General features: G+C 33.9%; 2 protein-coding genes across 3 annotated transcripts; both read left to right on the plus strand.

Annotated features, from left to right (window-relative positions):
* Positions 1–7,666: 7,666 nt before the first annotated feature.
* On the plus strand, positions 7,667–9,929 carry LOC131546204 (mamu class II histocompatibility antigen, DR alpha chain-like). The gene is made up of 4 exons (XM_058785598.1): positions 7,667–7,802; positions 8,211–8,456; positions 8,636–8,914; positions 9,159–9,929. The coding sequence occupies exons 1-4, from the start codon at positions 7,745–7,747 to the stop codon at positions 9,278–9,280; spliced, it is 705 nt and encodes a 234-aa protein (XP_058641581.1). The 5' UTR covers positions 7,667–7,744; the 3' UTR covers positions 9,281–9,929.
* A 1,986-nt stretch (positions 9,930–11,915) lies between these two features.
* LOC131546203 (H-2 class II histocompatibility antigen, E-S beta chain-like) lies at positions 11,916–15,473 on the plus strand. 2 transcript variants are annotated; one of them, XM_058785596.1, is made up of 6 exons: positions 11,916–12,072; positions 12,282–12,557; positions 14,044–14,325; positions 14,485–14,598; positions 14,697–14,724; positions 14,831–15,473. In XM_058785596.1, the coding sequence occupies exons 1-5, from the start codon at positions 12,009–12,011 to the stop codon at positions 14,717–14,719; spliced, it is 759 nt and encodes a 252-aa protein (XP_058641579.1). In that variant the 5' UTR covers positions 11,916–12,008; the 3' UTR covers positions 14,720–14,724; positions 14,831–15,473. The 2 variants fall into 2 exon arrangements, with proteins under 2 accessions (XP_058641579.1, XP_058641580.1); XM_058785597.1 differs by having other exon boundaries at positions 15,399–15,473.
* The last annotated feature ends 5,756 nt before the right edge of the window (positions 15,474–21,229 follow it).

The following is a 21,229-nucleotide window of genomic DNA, read 5'->3' on the forward strand; positions in this document are numbered from 1 at the left end:
CCACATGTTCCAAACCTGTATCAGTTTTTTTTGTTTTGTTTTGTTTTTGTTTTTTTACAAAAGATGATATGTTGAAGAATGTTGTTAACCCAACAGCTGACGGAAACCATTGACTTCCATTGTACGGGGGAAAAAATACTATTGAAGTCAATGGCTACCGTCAACTGTCTGGTTACCAACATTCTTCAGAATATCTTATTTTATGTTCAACAGAAGAAAGAAACTCATACAGATTTGGAACATTTATATATTGACTATATACTCTTTGAGTTTGTATGATATAGTGTTGTCAAAAGACCCGCTACTTCGGTACTAAAAAAATGAAAACGTAATGGTACCAGGTTTTTTCAAGTACCAGTGGTACCGAGTACTCGGTCAACCCGGTTCTTGACCCGTACAGCCCTATGATTTCCGCGATGCAGAAAACGCGGACGGAATCTTGGAATCCAGTTATAAAAACGGAATTTACAGTTTAGCACGGAATGTCACGGAATTTGTCAAAAGTTTAGATGAATTAATCAAAAGTAGGTATTACACTTAAATCAAATCGCCATATGGACTGGTATCTGTAAATATTAAGCCGCAAAAGTCAATTCAGATATGAATCCCCCATGTTCTGCGAGTCTCTGTGTGAATGAATGAATGGCATATAAGGGGTTTTTCACTTCCAGCCTTCAGCGGTTTTTTTTTTTTTTGCTCCACACACTGAAGTGCGCGTGACGCTCGCGGTGATTTCAGCATCTGCCGTCTCATTGAGGACATAAATACATAAACAACATCTCCAGAACTGTTCTGAGAGTTACTTCACAAGCATTTTACCGTTTCATTTGAGTAAAACCATTGTCAATTTAAAGGTATTCACGGCAACCCGTCAAAATAAAAGTTTTATTTTGACGGTGTATTAAGACATGTATAGCTTAATATAACGTAAATTATGTCTCTTATTTAAATATGTAGTAATAAACCCATGAAAATTTATGTTATTTTAAAAGATCGACATCGTTTTTGGACTATGGGGCGCCATTATTTTATGTGCACAGTACATTCTGCGTCGATGACGTCAAATGGTTGCACTCAGTGAACTACTGGCACTTATTTCTATAGTCTTTGGATTTTTACCACAACACAACTCAGAAAATAAAATACTGATACGATACCGCATTGTGTGGCTTTTGGTAGTAATTTTCAGTCGAAAGGGCAACAAGAGAAGCAATGTAAGACTTCACTGCTTTCCTAGCGATAAGAAAAGGAGAAAAGAATGGGAAGATGCCTGTGGACGAATAAAACTTCCTAAAGACCCGCTTCTTTTTGCTCTCCACTTTAGCCCTGATGCCTTTGAGTCTTTTAGTAGACCACAGCTACTGAAAGAGCTTACAAACGGCTGAGACAAGAAACGCTAGATGCCATCTGTTAGGATGTAAACATGCCGACGCTAATCATGATGCGCGGCCGCTAGAAGAGTTTCTCAGCGCGGATTTCCCTCGATATCCAGGGTGTTTACACTCCTTGTGGGGAAAAATCGATGGTACAGCATTTGGTTTAAATCAATACTTATATCCATCGCCACCTGTAAGCTCTTTCAGTAGCTGTGGTCATCATAACAGTATTTTATTTTCCGAGTTGTCTATTCCGAGTTGTGTTGTGGTAAAAATAGCAACAGGTAGCGGCAGTAGCTCACAGTGCAACCATTTAAAATGGCGCCCCCCCATAGTCCAAAATATGTATAAAACGATGTGATTTTTTAAAATAACATAAATCTTTAATGGGTTTTCTACTACATATTTCAGTAAGAGACATCATTTACGTTATATTAAGCCATACAAGTTTTAATACCCAGGGATCCCTTTAAAAGGGTCATTCTATGGAAATGTCCATTTTTCTGTCCCTAGCCTTTACAGAAATATTACACTTGAACAACACTTTAGGGTTACAATGTCTTTATATTTTAAAATTAAACAATATGTTATTTGAACAATTACACCTTCTTGAGCCATGTGGCAATATTTGTTTTTTAGTTAATTATAAAGAATTCCAAGCACCACAAACTGCTCGTCCCCACAGCCATGTACAGAGGGAAAGTGCTTTATTTTGAGGTCAAAAACAGGTTTTTCTTCCATTTAAAATGCAATAATGTATTCATAACTATCAAATATATGATATAAATGGCATAACAAAACAAAATGCTGAATAAATATTATAAAATATATAATGAAAACAGTGGTTCCCAGGAGTTGTCACTGGTGTCACCGTTTAACAAAAATCTATTATTTTGAAATAAATATCACACTGATGACATCACTTGACTTCCTCCTTCCTATTTTCTAAACATCTATGAAAAAAGGCCCATGTTATGTCCACTGTTTCTTTTCAGTTATGAGAAATTTTCTCATTTATCTCATGATTTTTCATATGAAGATTTTAGTTGATGTCACTGGTATGACCTATTTATTGTTAGGGAATTGTAAAAAAGACTATAATACAAATGGATTAAACTACTTAATTTAGTGAGTATACCATGATTGACAACATGTGGTTTGATACCTTGCAGCAGACATTGTAAAATGCATTTTTCATGAAAATTGTCACTGGTGTTACTGTCACTGGTGTTACCTTTCTTATGGATGACAGCAGTGAAGATCAGTATATCAGGTCTTATGTATGTCACTGGTGTTACTGTCACTGGTGATTCATTGTGTCACTGGTGTTACTGTGTTACTGTACCGTTCTATTTTCTGTCACATTAAGTAAATAAAACATAATCTCCTTATTTCGTGCATTTTTATTATTTTTCTGTAACTCTGACTACATGTGCTAAAAAAAATAGAGAAATAATATTTCATAACTTTTAATATTGCTAAATAAGGTAACACCAGTGACAAAAAATAGTACATGTGGTCTTGAAATAATTACGCACAAAAGCTAAAAAAAACAAAAAAACAATTAAGCTGTCATTTATATGTATTCATAAAGGTAATCTAATAATGTGGTCTAAGTTTAAATGTTAGAAAAATAAATAAATTTTAAGATGTCTTGCCATACCAAAAGTGGACGTTTATGTAGAATGACCCAAAAGACATATATTACTATTATTTAGTAGAATGTATGTGATACTACTACAACTGTTGAATGAAATTAATAAAACTTTATTTTTAAGAAATAATTCTCACAATATTTCTTCCATGTTTTAATTTTAATTGTAAATCCCCTTTATTTACCAAAAAAATTAAATGTTTAAATTTCATTAATTAAAAGACAAATTAAATTTGGGTGAAACTTATTTACTGTTTTTCATACTTTTATTACTTGCGGAAAAACTTGAAACACAATTTTAAATAAGTATAAAGAATGGCATTGATTTTTGTACATTTTCTTTTTGTTTGACTTTATTAATAAAAATAGTGTTTTTTAATTAGCATGTTTTTCTTTGGTACCGAAATTGGTACCGAGAACTGTGGATTTTCACTGGTATCGGTGCCGAATACAGAAATTTTGGTACCGTGACAACACTAGTATGATATATATAATTTATAAACAATACAGAATGAGGCAATGCCATTTATATCAATATACAGTAGTTTGATATTACAGGTACAGTACATCTTAAAAATAGAGGGCACAGAGTGAGCTGCGGTGAGGAAAGTGCATAATCCAATTTGTTCCAAACATGGAAAATGCTTTATATTAAGGGTTTTAAAATAATACGTATGTCTATAGGTGCTTAATTTCTATATTAAAATTAAATAGTCTTAAATTTGAAATCGCCATCTTTTAGCTTGAATGTAAACCTTTTAGCAAATTTCAATTTGCACTTAATTTTGTAGTACATTAAGTCACATTTCCAAATACTTAGGACTCACCTTCTTTCAGTTATACACTACTACCAATCAAATGTTTTACAGCATTGTGTAGTTTTAACGTCCTGTTTGTTTTTATACTTTAGATGCCTAACAACAACAACAACAAGGGAAAGCTGAGAAGGAGGAGGCCTCAGAGATCATCTTTGCTGTGACAGTGCAAAAATGGCTCCGTTGTGGTCCTGAACGGCTTGTGGGCATTGCCTTGTGGTGAAAAGCCCTGAGTTCATCAGACTATCCGTTTAATGAGGAGTAAAGACATCTTTTTTTAATCAGAAAAGTAGCTTCAATCCGTGAAAAGCTTCAAGTCCTAAGCAGCAAACTGGTAATGTTTCAGTCTGTAGTATTTTAGTGTTTCTGCCTTTGATGGTGAGTTTTCATTTGCATTTACTTCCATTTTGCAGATGCAGTTTGCATTTGTTAGCCTATATGTGTCAGTTTTACAGGCTCTTCTCCTCGCATTTGCTTTATAAATTCAGAATTAACTGTTCCATGTAATTAAGTCACTTTGTCATTCATTTGATCATATTCTGTATGTAAATTGTTTTCAAAATTTTAAGCTCTGTCTCCCAGTTTCACAAGGCTAGTCCCAGACTATAATGCATGTTTGAGCTGTCTTAACTGAAAATAACTTGCTCTGACAGATCTTAATGTCATTGCCATTGCCTGTCTCAAGATGCACACCAGTAATGTGTTTGTTTATTTATTTATTTATTGCATTTTTATAAAAGCTGTTTAAGTATCCTAATTTAGGGCCTAGTCCTGGGGCCCGTTCTTCGTACGTCGTTTATTACATCTGAGATCATTTAAAAGATTTAGATCTTCTAATCCTGATAACTGATCTCTGGCTAATTTGGTTATTCAAACGAATTTGCGTATAAGATTAAAATATCTGGATTAAGTTGTCAAAGATTACTGCGCGTTCTCGTGTTCCCTGAAAAGGGCAGATGTATCGATACTCGAAACCACGATCAGCAATGCAGCGATTAGCTGGTGGCAAGACAGCAACGTAATGACATCATATAATTAAAAAAGACACCTGACGAAAAACTTGACAAATTTCTGGACTTTTATAAGGAAACAGCCAAGCAAACACAACTACATAAATGGTATAATGGATAAATGAAATGTGCACTGTTTTTAATTTATTTGTAATTTTTTTTACATGATTCCCAATTATTTATACTTATGATTTCTAGTATTTGTACAGGCTTTACATTTTTATTTCAGTGTTGTAATTAGCAATTCGTTTAATTTTATCTTTGAAGCAGATTTCTTATGTGACAGCATTAATTAAAGTTTCTTAGAGATCAAGTTATCTGCATCTCCTGCGCTCCATCAAGCCATTCCCATAATATCTGTCACCACTCAAATTAATGCACGACTCGGATTAACTGTATAGCATATAAGTCTCCAATACAATTATAAAGTAATTATTTCATCACTAATAAATCTTTCAATGAGTAAAACCGGCTGTGTCTATAGTATTATAGACTACACAACATTGTTATATTATTTTCAAATTAATTTTTAAATTATTATTATTTGAAATAATTGTCCCTGGACCAGTAGGGTATTCTTATAATAAAGGAGCAGTGGCTGGGACATATTTTAAGTATCAATTCTGCTTAAAAAAATGCAATTAATCCTGTTTACATGAAATAAACCTGCTCCCGAGCAGGTTTAAGCTTACGGACCTGTTGCTATGACAGCAACTCCAGGATGAGCTTCGAGGAACCAAACAATCCAAGATCAAGCAAAATCGGCAACAATCAAATCCAGCTAACTGAGTTAGTGATGTTCGAAGAACGGACCCCTGGCTTAAGCTAAGCCCTGTCTGTGAATCCATACCTATGTTTTGAAGTCACCACCAAGTTTTTTTATTTTTTATTTTGAAAGAATCACTGGTTTTACTTGAATGCAATGTTATTTTCCTGTTCAAATAGTTCCTGTTCAAATAGTGTGGGGGCAAAAATAAATATTTTTGCATGTTTAACTGATGGATGTTGTTTACTTGGAGTAACTTTTTGATTCAAAACCATATTAATTGCAGTCCTGCATGTTTTCTGATTGAAAGGAGTAAAAAGCAGGATTGATTTGATAATGTTTCTATGTTGATTCAATGTTAAATAAGTGATTTAATTTAGGTTGAAGAAATGTTGATTTTTATGACCATCTTGATCTATTTTTCATCATTGAATTAACATTATTTCAGGGTGCAAATTTTTCTGAGGTAAATAACATTACATGACTATTCACAAGCTGTTATTTGTAGCACTCCAGCCACCCAATAATCACCATAAGCTTTATGCTTTGTTACTTTTATTATAACACAAAGTCTCAGCCTATAAATTCTGTCAATTTTATGATAAAATACAAACAATAAATGTTTTATGCTCTTTAATTTGTCATGAGATAACTGTATTCACCTCAGTTCAAGCAGCGTGTGAATCAATCATCTTTTCCTCTTTAATATTTACAGCATGAAATAAACATGAACGAATATCAGAAGGCATGTTGAAAATTAAAAAAAAAAAAAAAAGTATCATGTAATCGATCAATCAGTGTTTAAAAAATAAATTTTTTTTTAAAAAACTGCTTGTGAATAGTCATAACAGTTGTAACATAACATTTAGCTTACCTCAGAAAAGCCAACAATATAACTTTGCCAACATTGTTTTATTAATCTCATAAATCAGTCAGTTACCCAAGTTGGAGCCTAGTTCAACCTTTAGAATGTTTGTATTTTTGTAGTCTGTTCTGCGCAATGGTGCTTATAGTTTAAGTTTTGAAAATGAGCGCTCCGCTGAATCCTGATATGACAGCGAGACTGTGAGGGATAGACTTGCCGTGTTTTCAATGGTGTCCACTGTAAGAAGCTGTATAAAGCTCCTAAATCATCTATAGTTTTCAACAGCTCATGTTGTCTGGAGTTGTTTGTCTGCTGAAATTTCCTGGATAGATATTTTTAGTGTGTCATCATCAGAACAATCCAAAAACACATTAACTAACAGTACAACCCAATGTCAAAAATCAAAATCAAAGATGGCGCTGCTGTGAAAAAGGTCTGTAGCAGCTTTACATAATTTCAGGTTTTCCTAGCGGCTTAGTGTTGTCCAATGGTTTAAATTAAAAATATTGGTTTTGTGGTAGCTAAGATACAAGAAAACTTATATATTTTGTAAAACTATAAACACAAAAGTGAAATGTGTAGGAAATTTAAAATTTGATTATTTTACTTGCTGTGATGTTGAAGATTGAAAACATAGAGATTACTCTTAAAAAAAAAAAAAACGCCTACAGGTAATATTGAGTATCCAATTCACCTGTCCCGTAAGTCCTTGTATTGTGGGGGAAACCAGAGCACCCATAGGAAACCCACAGAGAACATGAAAACTCTATGAAGATTGGTATTGTTTCAAACAAATGCTTGACAATTTGTTTTATATTGCCTTATTTTGAGGTCTCATCTCTCTTCTCACGCACACAACCATGCACAAGTCAGGTTCTTTAAAATGTTACTGTCTTCAAAATAATGCATTGCTGCATACTGTTTGTAGAACTGTTGTACTTTTACATATATAGCATTAAGTAAATTATGTAGACCAATGTTTCAAATACAATTACATACAAATTCAAATTTACAACTGTATATTGAAAAGTCATAAAGTAAACTGTATGTGGTAGCTGGTTGCTCTTAACAAGCTTTTGTAAATGTAAGACAGGAAAAAAATTTTTTTGCCAAGAAACATGAATATCAGAGCAAGGGACGATTTTGATTGGTTGAGGATTATGAGGCTGCTACATGAGCCATAAGGCGGAGTAAAGACCGGCTATCATCAAACAAAAAAGATTTTGTGTAGTGTTTTTCCCATTCAGCTCTGAGAAAGATGGAGCTTTATGTATTTATGTTCATGCTTGCTGCACTTGTTTCTTCTGAGAACAAAGGTAAGTCAGTGGATTATCATTAATCATTTGTTTAAAGACACCATTTTCATCATCTTTCACTGTATTCAAGGAATACCGAAATGTAATATACATACAGAAAAGTGAAATGACTGGCATGAAAAGTTTTGTTTTGTATTAATATTTGATTTTTGAATAACAGTAATCAGACAAGGCTGAGACAGAAAAATCTCATTTAAAAAATCGTGAGCAGTTCATACTTATGTAATTTTTAATTAATACATTTTTTTAATGAAAATTCTAAGCAATCATTGTAAAAAATTACTCATGAGCAAATGGTACAAATGCATGTCATATTCAAACAGCCCTATATTTCAATTTCTCATGTAGTTTGTCTAGACTGATAATGTACTGTTATACTGAGCTAATACTTTTTTTTTTCTGTTTCAGTTGTGCATGAAGATTTCTATTTAATGGGATGCTCTGATACAGAGAAAGAACATATGTATGGAATGGATGGAGAGGAACTGTACCATTCAGACTTCATTAAAGGAGTAGGAGTAGTTACTCTACCTGACTTTGCAGATCCCCTCGGCTATCCTGGATTTTATGAGCAAGGCTTATCTGAAATGCAAGTTTGCAAAGCAAACTTAGATATAGCTATCAAAGCTTATAAAAATCCACAAGAGAAAATGGGTAGGATATGCATTATATTTATTTAATTGTGTGTAACAATTAAATTTAATTCTACAAATAAAACAATTAATTAATTCTAACACTTAAATGTTTAATTCTAAATTTTGTTAACAGTAAACAAATTGTATCTCAAATGCTTGAAACAATAACAGCATCCGTGTCTTTGTCTGTGTTTTCAGACAAACCTCAGACATCCATCTATGCTGAAGATGATGTGCAGCTGAATGTTGAAAACACTCTCATCTGTCATGTGACTGGATTCTTTCCTCCACCTGTCAGAGTCTCATGGACTAAAAACAACGAGGCTTTAAAAGAAGACAGTCTAAGTCAGTATCGCCCAAATGATGACGGCACTTACAACATCTTCTCCAGTCTGCCGTTCACACCTGTGGAGGGAGACATTTACAGCTGCTCTGTGAACCACGTCTCTCTTGATCAAACTCAGACTAAAACATGGGGTGAGTGTGTGGTTTTAGAGAATCACTGGACTGATTTCTATTATTTATTTTTCCCAATTGTTTTCTATAAATAATTAATACAAATATGTATATATTCAAATAAAATTGATTATTGATGTGAAAGATAAGAGTAGCAGCCTAAAATATACATATGAAACACTTGAAATTATGGAGAAATTACATTAATAAAGCCTACATTATTAATAATGCATAAACAAAATGGTTGTATATGTGTGTATTCTAGAAGTGGACGTTGCTGTGCCCGGTGTTGGTCCAGCAGTGTTCTGTGGAGTGGGTCTGTCTCTGGGGCTGCTGGGAGTCGCTACTGGAACTTTCTTCCTCATTAAAGGAAACAACTGCAACTGACATCCTAGATATGGAAGAAAACTTTGAAAAGAAATTGTATATAGTGTGTAACAGGTCCTGCAAATGAAGCCAGTTTCATTTGGCTCCAATGAAATTTAAAACAGTAAATCTGAGCATCATTCTGTCACTCATCACATTGGTTACAGGAAACATCTTAGATGTTATAAAGAAATAGATTCATAGACACATAAATCTCAATATAATCTTTAATATTGCTTGATATTTCTAATAATGCACCAATGAGTATGAAGCATATGAAAAACCTCTTTTTTTGAGATGTAACACCATATACACTTACATACAGATGTCTAAAAGGCTTAAAATTGTAGATGATCTTTTTACTAATACATCACATTTTCAGTTCATCCAGAGTGATATTGGACTTTTAATTTGAATAATTTTATCTGTTAGTTACTCTAAGGTTGAGCTCTTGTCGTCTTCCTCATTGCTGGATTAATTCAAGTCTTTTTCAACAAACATTATGGCATTCTTAAAAAATTGTGGTGCTGTGTGCTTGAAAATAAGGTAGAAATTGTTTTTAAATTTTTAAATTTTCTGTCATTGCAATCATTTTCAAGTTATTAATTTTTCAAGATCTTGTACATTTTCTGACATACACTTCAAATAAAGATTATCTATTTTAATTTCACTTGTGATTTTATATTGTGTTATCATCTATATAACTGTTCCAAGGCAAGGTAGCCTCAAAAACCTATTAGATGGGGCTGTCCATAAAACAACAGATATGGCTATATGTGTTGAAAGACAGAGGAACAGGCGAGAATATAATAGACCAGAGGAACAAAAACATGATATTTTAGAATGACCTTCATAAATATTGTAGCCAATATCTACATTTACTTAATCTACATTTAAGTAACTTACAGTATACTGCATTCAAAAAGCAAATATTATCAGTTCATGCTTACCCTGCAAATCGAACCTTTGAATTTGTCATTGTTAGAATCATGTCTACTGTCTTGAAATAGCTGAAATACTTTCATTCATCTTCTTTATAAAATAGTGATGATAATAGTGATAATAAAAGGGAGATAACTAAGGTTCAGGAGCAGGGCCACACCTCAGCCAATCACCTAACTTGACTCCTATTTCCCCTTCATCGTCTCCCTATTCATCCCTAACATTCTATTCAATAAAATAATTCTTCAGCATTCATTTTTGTGGTGTGGTCCTTGCTTGTGAAGAAGACATTAATGAAATAATAAAGAAAAATAACAACCAATGAATACACTAACAGTCTGAAGAGGTGCTCTGCAGTTTGTTTGTTTTTTCCAATTTATTTTATACCTTTCTCCAAACTCATCATTGCTCTCTAAACAACACATTCAGTTAAAAACTTAAACAGATATAGTAAGATTTCATTAAAAATACAGTTTTTTATTGGTTTCACATGAATCACATAAATGTATGTACCATTTCTCCTAACACAACAAACCATACTTTGTTATATTCTTAATTGCACATGATATGTACTCATTAACCATCAAATGGAAATCTGTTGTGTTAGTGTACATACAGCACAGGAAGGAAATGCACTGAACTATTAACACAGCAATTACAATTTTAGTTAAGTTTAAGAGAGTCAAGGGAGGTCAACTGTGAATTCCCAATGCAAACAAACATTAATGGAAAGTGGAGAAAGAAGAAGAAAGAGAAGGGGAAGAAATGGAGGAAGAGTGAAAGGTGGTAAAGTCAGCAGAGGTGGAAAGAGCAGAAGAAGAGGTGAGAGGAAGAGTGGAGGGGCTATAAAGAGGAGAAGAAATATGTAGGATTGAAGAGTACTGACAGAAATATAGAGTATTGAAATATACAGATTTATATATTTTTTTTTAAATGTCCCAAACTTCAAAAGAGGACACTTAGAGTACAGTATAAAACACTATATTCACATAACTCCTCAGTGAACTTTGTGATGAACATAAATTTTCATCATTGTATTTGTGCACCTGTAGCTGTCATTAGGCAGTGAACTTGAATCTTTCAGCAAAATTAAGAGTCTGCTTCATTGCCTATGTTAACTCTTTTTAGAGCATGAACCATAGTTCATAGAAATGTATAAATCAGCTGAGAAAATCTAAAGCAGCTTGCTGTCATATAAAGAAGAATGTACTGGAAACAAGCAAATCCGTCTTTAAAAAAAAGAAGAAGAAAAAAAATACAAGTTTGTGAATTATACCAATAACATTTTTTTTTTGTTACTTTAAGCATTTTTATTGCATTCTATAAGATACAGGAAGGTAAAAAGATACTGTATGCTAAACAAATGGACCTTGTTACAATCAGTGCAATCAGGGACCTCCTCCTATTTTATTTAATTTACACATAATAAAAACAATGCAGAAAGCAAAACAGTTTGATGTAAATAATTGAGATAGTCATTATTATTGTTGCTCTCAATAAGCTCTTGTTGAGATTTGTCAGACTATTTTGATAGTAGCAAACAACTTTAAAACATACATTATAAACTTGGAAAAAGTTAAAATATGATAAAATATGGTTTAATTAAACCCTTAAAATTAGCAGAGAAGCTTGAAGAATACAGTCACTGTGTAACTGGCTTTAGTTCTAAAATAAAACCGGATACTTCTTAGCAACACTTGACACTTTCATGTGTAGAGGCTGATTGGCTGGATGTTTTAGATATTCACTTCATGAACAAAGTATTGCAGGATTTCTCTTCAGTTGGGATAGTCACAGTGAGAGAAAAATGTCACTGCCGAAGGTCTTGTGTTTTCATCTCATATTGATGCTGTCTGCTTTCACCGGAGCAGGTAAATAAAATTAAGTGTAATACAAAATGAACAGATATATATTTACAATAACATTATTCGTGATTGATTACTAGTGTTAGTAGAAGTAGTAGTAAACAGGACAGGTCACTAAAACAACAACCAACCTGTGTATCTAAGCCCTTCTGTTTTTCCAGAGGTGACGTGACATCATCTGAAATAACTGATGATGTTTTAACATTACTTTTCAGCTAACGGATACTACTATTCTCGGTGGACTAAATGCATCCACAGCTCCCGTGATCTCAGTGACATGGTGTACATTGATAACTATATCTTCAATAAAGATGTGCACATACAGTTCAACAGCACTGTGGGGGAGTATGTGGGATACACTGCACATGGAGTATATAACGCAGAGTTATACAACAAAGATCCCAACCAGCTGCAGCAAGAGAGAGCTCAGGTGGAGACATACTGCAAATATAATGCTAAAAACAGACAGAGCGCTATCGCTGATAAAACAGGTAAGAGACACACGATTCTGATCTCTCCTGTCATACACAACACTCATTTTAAACAACATTACTTTTACAGGACATTGTGCTAATTTTATAATGATTTGAAAACCTGTATTTTGATAACGTCACGTGCAGGCAAGAAGGAGGAGTGACGAGGATTTAGACGCAGCTAATTTAATAATAATAAAACAACAACAGAAATACATAGAAAACAAGGCAGGGAACAAAGGAAAACGCAACAGCTTACAAGTAGCAAGACTAACGGCTGACAAACACAAGAAAAACACTAGCTATAACCTTCCATACAGAGTTGAACTATGAACTAATGAGCAGCCATGGTAACTAACAAGCAGATGGGGGTGGTCCAGTGAGTGTCCATGGCAACAAACAAGGGAACAGAGCAGCAGGAAAACAAGTGGGGAACAAGGCAACAATAAAACAGAACTACAAACTAAAAGTTCAGGACACAGACAAAAGGCATGAGCTAGTTGCATATCTCCGCCATCTTGGATTTCCAGTCCAGCGAGTGTGTGCATAGATACTTCCGGTTTTGCTAAATGCCAGTGCAGAGAGCCAGAGAAATCCAAATATCACCTTCAGTATATGTTTACAGGATTTATAATATCACTTAAAATGCAAATAAGCTCTACACTGCTATTATTACTATACTATAAATGTGGAATTTGAAACGTATGTTTGGGTCCAGTGAACCATATGCGTCTTCAACTTCATAAGTAACATTTAGAATGTCACAGTAAAAAAAAAACATGTTTTAATTTTTGTTTTCCCTTGTCAATTTTAGAAAAACACTCCCACACAGCCTGGTTCTCATAAGAGCACCTGGAGGTTTGGTTTGGTCCTCACACTGCAAGTAGCGTGACCCATTAAATATATATATATAAACAAACTATAAAAGATAAATTAATAATAGTAATATTAATATTATTGCACTTTATTTATTTAGTTTTTAAAATAATAAACTAATAAACAAAATAATAAAGTGTGATAATACAATTATATTTTAAAATAAATAGGGAGTATTAAATAAAAATACAATTATTTTATAGAACTCTTAAAACTAAAATGCTAATATTTACTTTTTTTAATGTATGAATTTTCATCATTTTCAAACTTAAAATCAACAAGCTTTTATTTTGGCGGGTTGCCTGGAAGTAAATATCCGCTGCAGAGTGAAGCGCGTCAGTGAATGAAATGTCAAAGTTTTGCATTGTGCTTTGAAAACGACAGCGGATAGCTCAGATTTATGCTTTCGGTTTGAATAGAAATCTTATACAGTATTACAGTTTGTTGATCTTATGTTAATGAGCGCTCTGAACTTATTTACACAGTGCATTTTTTATTTTGGTCGTGCATGCGCACCTGCGGACCACTTATGTGCACCACTGTATACTTAGGGAATTTTATAATATACCTTGGATCGCAATATGTATATGTAGGATTTGCACTTAGAATGTTATTTTTATTGCTTCAGTTGCACCAAAGGTTAAGCTCAGTTCAGTGAAGCAGGCCGGTGGCAGACATCCAGCTGTGTTGATGTGCAGTGCTTACCGCTTCTACCCACACGGGATCCAAGTGACCTGGATGAAAGACGATAAACCTGTGAAGTCTGATGTGACCTCAACTGAGGAGATGCCTAACGGAGACTGGTACTACCAGATCCACTCCCACCTGGAATACACTCCCAAATCTGGAGAGAAGATCTCCTGTATGGTGGATCACGCTGGCTTAACTAAACCCATCATTGTAGACTGGGGTAAGAGGAAAGATTCAACTTATGTAAATGACAACACATTTTGACAAACTAAATTATGATTGAATAAAAATATGTAAAGCTCATGTAATTACATTCACGTATGCTAAACCAATAGTAAACAGTAAATATTTAAATAAAAATGGTTTCTGTACTCCACAGATCCGTCTCTCCCTGAGTCTGAGAGGAATAAAATCGCTATCGGGGCGTCTGGTCTGGTGCTGGGAATCATCATCACAGCTGCTGGACTCATTTACTACAAGAAGAAATCATCAGGTCTGTTTAGATGAGAGCAAATCAGGCTGATACTCATCTATGTTTCTACATAATGTTTAAATTCAAGTTCTTTCTTAACCATTTTATTATTTTGATAGGGAGGATCCTGGTACCAACCTAATGATGGTAAGTTTTTAATAACACTTTGGAAACTCAAACAAACAAACTAACAAATAAATAAACACTGCATTTTCAAACTGAGTCACATAATTAATAATCACACTTATCGCAGGTACGACTGACTGGACTTGACTCATTGATGGACAACTCACTTATCATTTATGTTTTACTTTTAACAGTTAAAACCATTTAAAAAATTGAAAACAATAACAACAAATCTAATAAATGTGTTTGATATTTGTAGCTTTTTATTAAATTGCAATGATGATATAATGAACTGTAAATTATAGAGATTATATAGAAACATAAATTATCATTCTTGCTGGCTTTTTTTTCCAGTACTTAATGCATAGAATAAAAGAAGTTCATAATATTAGAACAGAATCTTGTAAGTCTGTATAGCTAATAATAATGGTATCTGTCAGGCTCTGGGTCTGAGAAAGGGTACTCTGAGACCTTTTTGAAGACTATTTTACTCTTCTTTATTGTAAAAATGTATATTAGAAGTGAATTTGTGCAGTCTTTCATGTAATATGTTTGATATAAAAAATATAAAAAAATATTATTACTGCATAAATAAGACCATCAACAGATTTTTCTTACTTTTATTTGTTCTGACAATGATTCTTCTGCATGATTTAATGACATCAAAATATCCTCAACAATTTTTTGTTTTTCAGAAACACCATCTGAAACATTTCTTGGTTATGTGCTGTATGTTCTTTTAAGCTCTAAATAAATATTTCTTTACAAAACTGTTGTAGTTTTTTTTTTTTTTTTTTTTTTTTAATTGCTTACATGCATTTCTCAGTACCCAGTATACTTTTTCCAAACTCCTTACACAGTTGCCCTTTTTTAACATGTAGCCTCATACATCAGTTCATCTTTCTTCAAAAATGCAGTAAAATGCTTGATTCATGTCTGAAAATGTACTTATTCTTCCATAATATAGGAAACATCCTCACCAATAATAACAAAATGACCTTAAAACACTGAGTACTGGCTACATTACAAAACCATTACAAGTTCGTTTTTTTAAATGAAGTATCTTGGATTAATTTAGCTTTTCGAATTAGGAAGTCCAACACAAAAATTAAACCTCTGAAACTTGAATCTCTGAAATATTGTAAAACAAAAATGCGTGTCTACACCTATATAACATATTAATCTGTAAACAGATTCTTACTCCACATGTACAGTTCTGGCAGTGTTCTGCAGATATATCCAGACACCAAGCATTTATTCAATCTAAGGAACACATAATTTGGACAGTCATTCACTTTCTTCCTCATGAGGAATATAATTTGTTATACTATTAATGCCACAGGACAACAACTTGCTGCAAATTCTGATGATTTATTACATGCGCACAAACATAGCATTCATCTCTACATCATGGTGCACTCCCTGAACAGTCCGGTCCACAACACAGTACCGGAACCATAGTTGTTATCTGGCATAACATCACATCTTCCCCCCTTTAAAAGTAAACAACTTTCCTATGAAATCTTTTGTTCTATCAATTTGTTCTTATGCCAAAATAACATATTCATAACATCACAACAAAACCATCACAGAATTTTCACAATTAACTTCTTTTTTTTACACTCAACATATTTCAGTTAACCTTTCAGGAAGTCTAACAGTGCGTTTTGGTGTGCAATACTTCCCAGATGAAGCAGTAACTTTCTTTGTCAGATCAGAGTCAGTGTGATCCACAGGACCTTTGCCAAGTTTGTTCACTTGTGGAAATGTCAGACACATCTTGTTCATTTGATTGCGACTCGGCTTCTTGAACAGTCACTTAAATTCAATTCAGTTCAAGTTTATTTGTATAGCGCTTTTCACAATGCAAATCATTGCAAAGCAGCTTTACAGAAAATTAAAGTTTGTACGTTATATTTATTAGTAGCTTATCAGTGGTGGCTATCTCAAGTTGATGTCTATATGGCAGAAATGTACAGTAAAATATCATGCCGTTAGTTAATGACATGTAATCAAACAGACGGTGAACACTATTAACAGCTATGATTATATGTTGCGATCAAACTTATAGCAAAATTTGGTAGTTTTGTATGTTGTTTCAGGGTTGGTATCATTTGAGGTCCTCTGAGGGGTTTGCATCATCTCTTCTCAGGTGTTCGGTCATCTCAGGTCTTTGTAAGAGCTGGATCCAGACTGAAGCTTGTGTAATTCCTAGTTACCATGTGATGCCAATCCCGTGGCAGAAACAGAGAATGAAATAGAGAAAAATAAGCGTATCTGCTGTTCCAACCAAGCAAATAATGATGTGTTCAACCCAAGCAAAAGAATGTTAATGTGCATTTGATCAGATACAACTGAACTACAAGGTTATGAGATACATTATGTGAATGCTTGGCTCACTTGTGGTCTTAAGTCCCCTCTGTTCCTTCTTAGAATTGCACCATGCTCGGTCTGAATCTCGTATGACCGTGGTACTAATTCTCTTTCAACACAACCTTGTCGCATCCATGTTCCTGTTGCATGGTTCAGGATATGAACTGAACCAGGATATCTCCAGGCTCAGGGTCTTTGCTTTCTTGTCGTAATTATCTTTTTGTTTGTTGTTGTTTTGCTTCTTTGATTTTGTTCGCCCCTGCAGGTGTCAACAAGTCCTGGTGGACGGGTAAGTTAGTGCGTATCCGTCGACCCATCAGCATTTGGGCTGGGGATAACCCAGTTTGAAATCATTAGACTATTATGGAAGTCTGTCTTTCCATCGTGACTCTTCTTCATGAGAGCCTTCACAATCTTTACAGAACTCTCCGCCAGCCCGTTGGACCTAGTGTAGTTTGGGTTTGATGCAGTGTGTTGAAATCCCCACTCTTTAGCAAAGGCATCAAACTCCCTAACTGCAAAATTGTGGGCCATTATCACAAAACACTTCACAAGGAACTCCATGTCTTGCAAAGACTGTCTTCAGAAAAGCAATGACAGCTTGGCTGGATGTCACCTGAAGTGTTCCAACTTCTGGATAGTTGGAGAAATAATCAGTAACTACAATGTGGCTCTTACCATTGCAGTCAAACAGGTCTACTCCAACCTTTTGATATTCAATTCAATTCAAGTTTATTTGTATAGCACTTTTCACAGTACAAATCGCTGCAAAGCAGCTTTACAGAAAAGCTGTCAAGTTGATGTACATATGGCAGAAATGTAAGGTAAAAATCGGTTAATGACACGATCAAACAGACGATGAACACTATTAACAGCAATGATTATATGTTGCAATCAAACTTGTAGCAAAATTTGGTAGTTCTGCAAGTTGTTTCAGGTTTGGTCTCATCTGAGGTTCTCTGAGGGGTCTGCATCATCTCTTCTCAGGTGTTCTGAACCAGACTGAAGCTTGTGTAATTCCTACCGTGGCAGAAACAGAGAAACAAATAGAGACAAAATTAGCGTAGCTGCTGTTCCAACCAAGCAAAAAAGATTTGTTCAACCAAAGCTAAAGAATAATGAAATGTGCATTTGATCAGATATAACTGCAGTACAAGATTATGAGATGCATTATGTGAATGCTTGGCTAAAGAGATGTGTTTTAGATTTAAACAGAGAGAGCGCCTGAACCCTGAACGATTCACTTCATTACTTGGACATACATTGCTTTCAGAAAGTAATAAAGCAAATAAATAAAGCGAATGCATTATAAAGTGTACAGTCAAGTAAACACTGCTTGGAAGGCCAAAAACTGAAGTTCACTCACTCTGCATTATATCACTGCATTATTATAACATATCATGATAAATTTTATGGAGAAATAAAGCTGAAAAACAACAATTGCCATTAATATCTGTATAAAGCTGCAGAAGTTATTCCCCAGGAGTTTTAGTCTCTTTCAATATTGTTTGGAAGTGGAATGACATACAGTTTGTCCTTAGACCTAATAATTACACCCTTCCATTTGAGTGATTGCGGATGGACAGCAAATACATTATGAGACACTATGTAAATGTTCAGCATATAATTTAGCTGAATATCTCTAAAAAAAAACAAAATAATTCCTACACGCACACTCTTTAGCTAAAACAGAATCTGTTTGTGGTGGATGCAGAAGATGCCCCATCCTCACACTTGAAAGCCACCTGGGTCATAATTTCACAGAATGTTCCATCACTTAACAGTACAACAGATTTGTTTCTCTTTTTAAGAGTCATGTTATTACAGGAATGATAAAGAACACTGCTCACTGAAGAAAAAAAAGAAAGATTTTTGACACTTTATTTAAACAATTTCTTTTGATTTAACACCATATATCAGGTTTCCCCTTCAAACATGACTGCATTGAACAGACTTGAAACAACCTTTTTCTTTTACTTACTTTTTCTTTTCTTTCAAATAATGTTTTTGGAGAAAATATGTTTATAGAGTATAGGGCTGTAGGTTATTATAACTAATTAAAAGCTAATCAGATAAATACATAAACAATATTTAATATATTTACTAATATTTACTATATTTTACTGGAAAAATGATTAATTTAATTTACTACTTTTTTAAGGAAAGTGGTTGCAATCAATTTATTTTAGCTACATTTAAATAAACAAATTTAGTTGACTAACTTACAACATTTTTTATTTAAATGCAGCCTAGCTAAAATATGTTTGCAACCACTTATCTTAAAAAATATATTATTATTTTTTCAGTGTACATAAATATTTCATATTAGGCCCACATTAAGCCTTTTTTAATGTAATAACCTTTACTTTTGGCAAAATATATATTTTTAGTGTGTTTCCTAAAAAGATTAAAAAACCGCGGCCGTTTTCTAGTCAGTCGCGTGCCGTCAGCCCGTCCAATCACAGCTGAGCTGAGCTTCACTCAAAGAGTCACGAACAGAAAAAGTTAAGCATTTCAAGCTTCTTTATTCCTATTTAAAGCACCTTTGAACGTTTATGATTTATTTTCGTATCTTATTATTTTAACCAGCTCAGCAACGCTAATGCAAAGAGGAACTAATATGCCATTACATCAAAGTTATCAACGGCAAGTGTTAAATATGCAGTGTTTTACACCACCGTTTGTCAGTGGGAAAATAAAAAATATATATTTTTTGTGATTTTCTTTCTCAGTCGGACACAGACAAACAAGTCTGGTGATTTTTGTCTTTTAAACCAGGAAGACGGCTGACAGATCTAACCGACACTCGCGCCACAGAAACTAAAGCAAGTTAGCAACAGGTAACGTAAGACAAACAAGACATTCACTATATTACAATAGTTGTAAACTTTGTGTTAATCGTTATTTATGATCCGCTTCGTCAGTTTCATCTAGCATAACCATGTGATGCTAATTAAGTTTACTAATGCAGCCAAAGCCCCGGTAAACAAAGGTAAACTCATAACGTTACTTGCATATGTTTTCAGAGCAAAGGCAGCGTGGACTGCTGAGATGTCAAAGTCAACAAGATGGCTGCAATAGAGCCTAAAATGAAGTTGAATTCACGTTGACTTAATTGATGGGTTTTAGTGTTATGCGAGATGTAAACCATCATTTTCTGAAAGGTTTTTTTTTAAGTATATTTCTTCATTTTTAGATGAATTGCAATTTTTGCAAATGTAGCAACACAAATGGGTCTTCTGAAGCAGTACAATATTTTAGACTGAAATTTAAATCCGAACATTGATCAGCTCATGCATACACAGCCCAGACTAATACTGGTTCTTTCACACCACGTGAAAGACATCATGATATCCAAAGATGTTTGATGTAATGTAGTGTGCCACCATTTTTGATTCAGACTGTATTAACAGAATGAATAACATATTAAATTTCAGTTTGCCTTTGATTCAGAGTCATTATGCTTCACAAGAATACGAGTTGGGTCTTGAAAGTTCTAGTAGGCTTTCTTAATATGGGTTACAAAAAAGGTCTTGTGTGTTATATTTCCACTTGTACCTATCTTAAAGTTGCTTTGGGTTTGTATAAAGGTGTGTTGATTTATTATTTATATTTATTTGGTTGTTTTATTAATAAAAATTTGGTTCAATTCAAGCTCAAGAACATTCAGCTGATACACCCCTGAAAGTTTTTCCAAATTAAATCCAGTTGACTGACAGCTCTGGAAGACATGTTGTGAAAATTACTACAAGTTTTTGAAAAGTACTACATGGGCACATGCCCAACTGAATAAACACTACTTTGATCCTTCACACCTTTATTTTCAATTATGAAAATTTAAATGTCTTTCCACACAAGGCTTAATTTTATGATTTGTGACATATACTAACACTTTTTTTAATGCATTTAGAAAAAGGAGCCTGACCAGGTGCAGAAGGCAGCAGTCCCCATCATTGCTGTTGAGGAGGAAGAGGAAATGTCACGAGGAAACCCACTGGATGTTCTGATTGTCTTAGAAGATGAAGAGGTGATATCAACCAAGTCTAGGGTCAGTGCGCTGCTGCTGCTTTCGCACTTTATGCTTCTATTTAGAGATCTGTACTATAAATACTATACTTTTCAACTTAAATAGTGTTGTATTATGTGATTTATA

This window comes from Onychostoma macrolepis, chromosome 08, assembly GCF_012432095.1.
Source record: "Onychostoma macrolepis isolate SWU-2019 chromosome 08, ASM1243209v1, whole genome shotgun sequence".
Classification (NCBI taxonomy): Eukaryota; Metazoa; Chordata; class Actinopteri; order Cypriniformes; family Cyprinidae; genus Onychostoma; species Onychostoma macrolepis.

Bases quoted from the DNA above. Each gene is read 5' to 3' on its own strand.
- LOC131546204 (XM_058785598.1), top strand. From the start codon at position 7,745: ATGGAGCTTTATGTATTTATGTTCATGCTTGCTGCACTTGTTTCTTCT. The intron at 7,803-8,210 runs GTAAGTCAGTGG...TTTCTGTTTCAG, and splicing joins TGTTTCTTCTGAGAACAAAG to TTGTGCATGAAGATTTCTAT. The intron at 8,915-9,158 runs GTGAGTGTGTGG...TGTGTATTCTAG, and splicing joins AACTCAGACTAAAACATGGG to AAGTGGACGTTGCTGTGCCC.
- LOC131546203 (XM_058785596.1), top strand. From the start codon at position 12,009: ATGTCACTGCCGAAGGTCTTGTGTTTTCATCTCATATTGATGCTGTCT. The intron at 12,558-14,043 runs GTAAGAGACACA...TTATTGCTTCAG, and splicing joins CGCTATCGCTGATAAAACAG to TTGCACCAAAGGTTAAGCTC. The intron at 14,326-14,484 runs GTAAGAGGAAAG...TGTACTCCACAG, and splicing joins ACCCATCATTGTAGACTGGG to ATCCGTCTCTCCCTGAGTCT.